The sequence below is a fragment of the Anarrhichthys ocellatus genome, unplaced genomic scaffold, assembly GCF_004355925.1.
Source record: "Anarrhichthys ocellatus isolate YVR2014 unplaced genomic scaffold, GSC_Weel_1.0 scaffold5628, whole genome shotgun sequence".
Classification (NCBI taxonomy): Eukaryota; Metazoa; Chordata; class Actinopteri; order Perciformes; family Anarhichadidae; genus Anarrhichthys; species Anarrhichthys ocellatus.
The window spans coordinates 1-3,374 of record NW_022285602.1 but is presented as its reverse complement, the minus strand read 5'-3'; the positions used below and the strand labels follow the sequence as shown (position 1 = coordinate 3,374).

General features: G+C 40.8%; 1 protein-coding gene across 1 annotated transcript; it reads right to left on the bottom strand.

Moving 5' to 3' along the window:
* Positions 1 to 291: 291 nt before the first annotated feature.
* On the bottom strand, positions 292 to 3,362 carry LOC116379954 (uncharacterized). Its single transcript, XM_031841914.1, has 4 exons — positions 2,796 to 3,362; positions 2,570 to 2,648; positions 1,887 to 1,960; positions 292 to 1,802 (listed from the first exon to the last, which is right to left on the bottom strand). The coding sequence occupies exons 1-4, from the start codon at positions 2,885 to 2,887 to the stop codon at positions 818 to 820; spliced, it is 1,230 nt and encodes a 409-aa protein (XP_031697774.1). The 5' UTR covers positions 2,888 to 3,362; the 3' UTR covers positions 292 to 817.
* Positions 3,363 to 3,374: the final 12 nt, after the last annotated feature.

Sequence of the window (3,374 nt, the reverse complement as noted above, 5' to 3'; positions counted from 1 at the left end):
AGTTGCTCAGCAGTTCCAGAGAAGAGCTATGAGGAAGTCATTTCACAAGCCCGAATAGCACCAGCTCATTACGACAGCTGTCTGCTTTCAGACGTTTACTCAGTTTGAATGTATTTTTCCTTAAAAGGCTCAGTATTGATGGCCAAATTGTGTACATATGATGTTGACTCCTCAGTCAAAGTAAGCTCAGAGAGAGACTGAAATTATCTCCCAGAAATGAGCCTTCTGTTAACTCACATTTCTACTGAAGTCTTATTAACACAACAGCACAGACTGGATAGTTAGACATGATTTACAGCGACACAGTCCTCTTTGCTTTATTCAACATTTAGGGAACACATTTGACCTTACACATAACATAGTTGAATATGACATGTGAGTTACGGACATGCGAGTGACTGTATCTGTTTTGTTCAAGCACTGGAGCAAGCACACATTAAAAACTCAAAACAAGTGCATTCTGTTGATGACAGAAATTTTACGTGAATATTTTTATGTACAAACTTCAGGGATTCTTTTCACATCATAGGCAGTCATACACTTTAACAGTCATGTCACAGTTGAGAAACTAATGTCAACTCAAAGTCCATTTGTTAACTGTTGTGGAGCTTTCGTCGTATCACATGCTCTTCATGTGCAGATATCCATGACAAAGGTATCGTATGACAAAGGTATGATTTAAAGCGTAGGAACACCATTCACTGTCTGTTACATCCGCCTCTACCTCACTCTCATCATCTACATTTCTCAGCAATGTTTCTCAGTAATTAAAAAAGCAAAAATGACACACAAAAAATGAATGCATAAAAATTCAGCCCTACACACTCTGATAGCCGCTGTCTGAGGTTAATGGCCTAGTCTGGTCTGCAGGGATCAAACAGAGAAAAGGTTTTTGGAGCTCAGAGAGACACTGGCCTCCCTGGACATTGTTAATGAAACATGGGAAGCTTTGAGCCAACTTGGTCAATAATTCCTCTGTATACCTGTTCAAATGTTCCTCTTTCTCATCCCTTCTCTCCTCGGAAAAGAAAACATCAGGCTGCTTCACCAGATTCTGAAATGGCTGGTAGTCGTCATCCACTGGAGGAAAGCTGCATGAACCTGCAGGCACGCAGCCGTAGCAGGGGTTTTCATCACACCTAGCTGCCCCTTCAGTTATTCCATGTTGCTTTGTCGCACCACGAACCGCCTCCTCAGAGCTCTCACAATTGACCTCAACTCTGGACACAGGATCACATGACCCAATTGTGTTGGTGCCGCTAGAGACGGCGGACAAACTGGAGTCTTCTGCATATGAAAATGCCCCAGAATCTGCATTGCGCTGCTGATATGACATGTCCATTGGCATAATAGATGGAACCCCTGGTAGTGAATTAACAAGCGGACAAGTTGGTGCCTGTGGGTTAACACAGGTCACAATGTCACCCGCACTAGGACGGTATGCAGAGTCACAAAGCATTTCAGCCGGCGTCTGGACCTCAGAGCTGTCCGTCAGAATCTGATGTGGGCAGCTGGGAATGAGGATGGAATAGGTTTTGTTGTGAAAGCTGGATGACCAACAACTCATGTCATCAGCTCGGACACCACAAGGGTTGTATGGAGAGGAGAGTAAACCACTGTCTTTGGTGGTCAAAGGTGAGAACGGGGCGATATTGGGAAAGACTTTCTTAAGGGCATCGTCAACACAGGCTATAATGTCAGCAGGTTCTGTATTAGCATAACTGAGACAAGAAGAGCCAGTACTGATTCCACTGCTTTGCTGAAGGCTTCCACTGCTAGTGTCTCCCAGTGACCCCTTCGACCTGAATAGAGAGAAACAGACTTCAAGAGCCAAAAACAAACACATAGAAATCCTTAAGGAAATGTTGTAGTGCAGCCACACTAACCATAGTTTACTGTCATCTGGGACAAGGAGCTCAACACAGGCAGGGGAGACGACGATTGTTCCAGGCTCCAAGACCTGCAACAAGGAGGATAAAAACAATTAAAACTACAGATTTGAAACTTTTTGGTTAAATGGGTCAATTTGTAAAAGTTATTTTCCAATAGATACTCCATGAATGATTTAACAGTACAGGAAAAAAACATTTTCAAATTGACTTGTTTGACACATTTACTGAAAGTATGTGGAGAAGTTTAAAGTTAATCATTAAGATGTCAGTCTTGGTTGGTTTGGTGAAACCCGTACCAGGGCTGCTGGTGGTAACAGCAAGAGCAGTTTATTACTACAAGAAACGTCTGCTGAGCAGCTACTTTGTCACAAATACAACACACAACTATTACTTTTAACTATTATGTATACTAGTGTACAACTGCTATATATGTTTACAGTGCAGCCATACAAACTCTATACTGTATTGAAACGTTTCAATAAAAGAGTAGAATGCAGAATGTAAATGCTTTGAATGGCTAACGTTAGAAAATGCCCAAACTAAACAGCATTAAGGATTAAAAAATATGCTGCTCACATGTAATTAATTAAGTAAAATAAACAGATGCAACAATTGAAGCTGCAAGTTTTCATTTTTATTTTCAGCCAACATCAAGTTTACATCACGAGGTGACTCACCTTTGGCTCGCTTGGATGAATAACACCAAGTTTGGGATTTGGACATTTGGCAACTGTGTCCCTCCACTTTGTTTTGAGCCTAAAATCAATTGGACAAATCAATTAACAAAAATCCCAAACATGTCACATAAACACAACATATGAGTTACAGTGTTGAAGGGAAAAGCCTTGCATATAATTCACTAACAGAGAAATGCAAAAACTATTTTTTATCTGCATGACTTACTTTACATAACAGATGAATATCACACCGCTGATGATGACTGCAGCCAAACTGAGGCTGATGATGATAACCAAGGGCAGGATAAAAGGGGGCATAGCTGTGAAGTAACATGTATGAGGTACATTTAGAAATCACATATTACATGCAGTAGAGAGACAAACTAGAGACAAGTGCGTGGCGTATAACTGTAGATTTGCACCAGGGTTGTATCATGTGGAACGGTCTCCACAATGACAGCTTGTGGGACGATTCAACACCTATGAACACTGTATAATGCATCAGCAGCTGTTGGTGTTGTCACTTCTTTAAAGGGCCATGTGGTTACACATTTATTTTGATTTGAGTGACCACATGTCATTACAGAAGTTCATTTGACCTAACATGCACAATTAATATGTACACACTCCAGCTTAAAGACAAATAAGATGTAAACATGGATCAGTTTTTGTTGTTGTTACCTTTTAATAGCCTATTACATTATTTTGCGCTATAGACAACAATAGCCAACAAAATCACTTTGAACAGCCATGAGAGCCACTTGCTTTGGGCTCATATGGTTATGGAATCACACATCACACACAC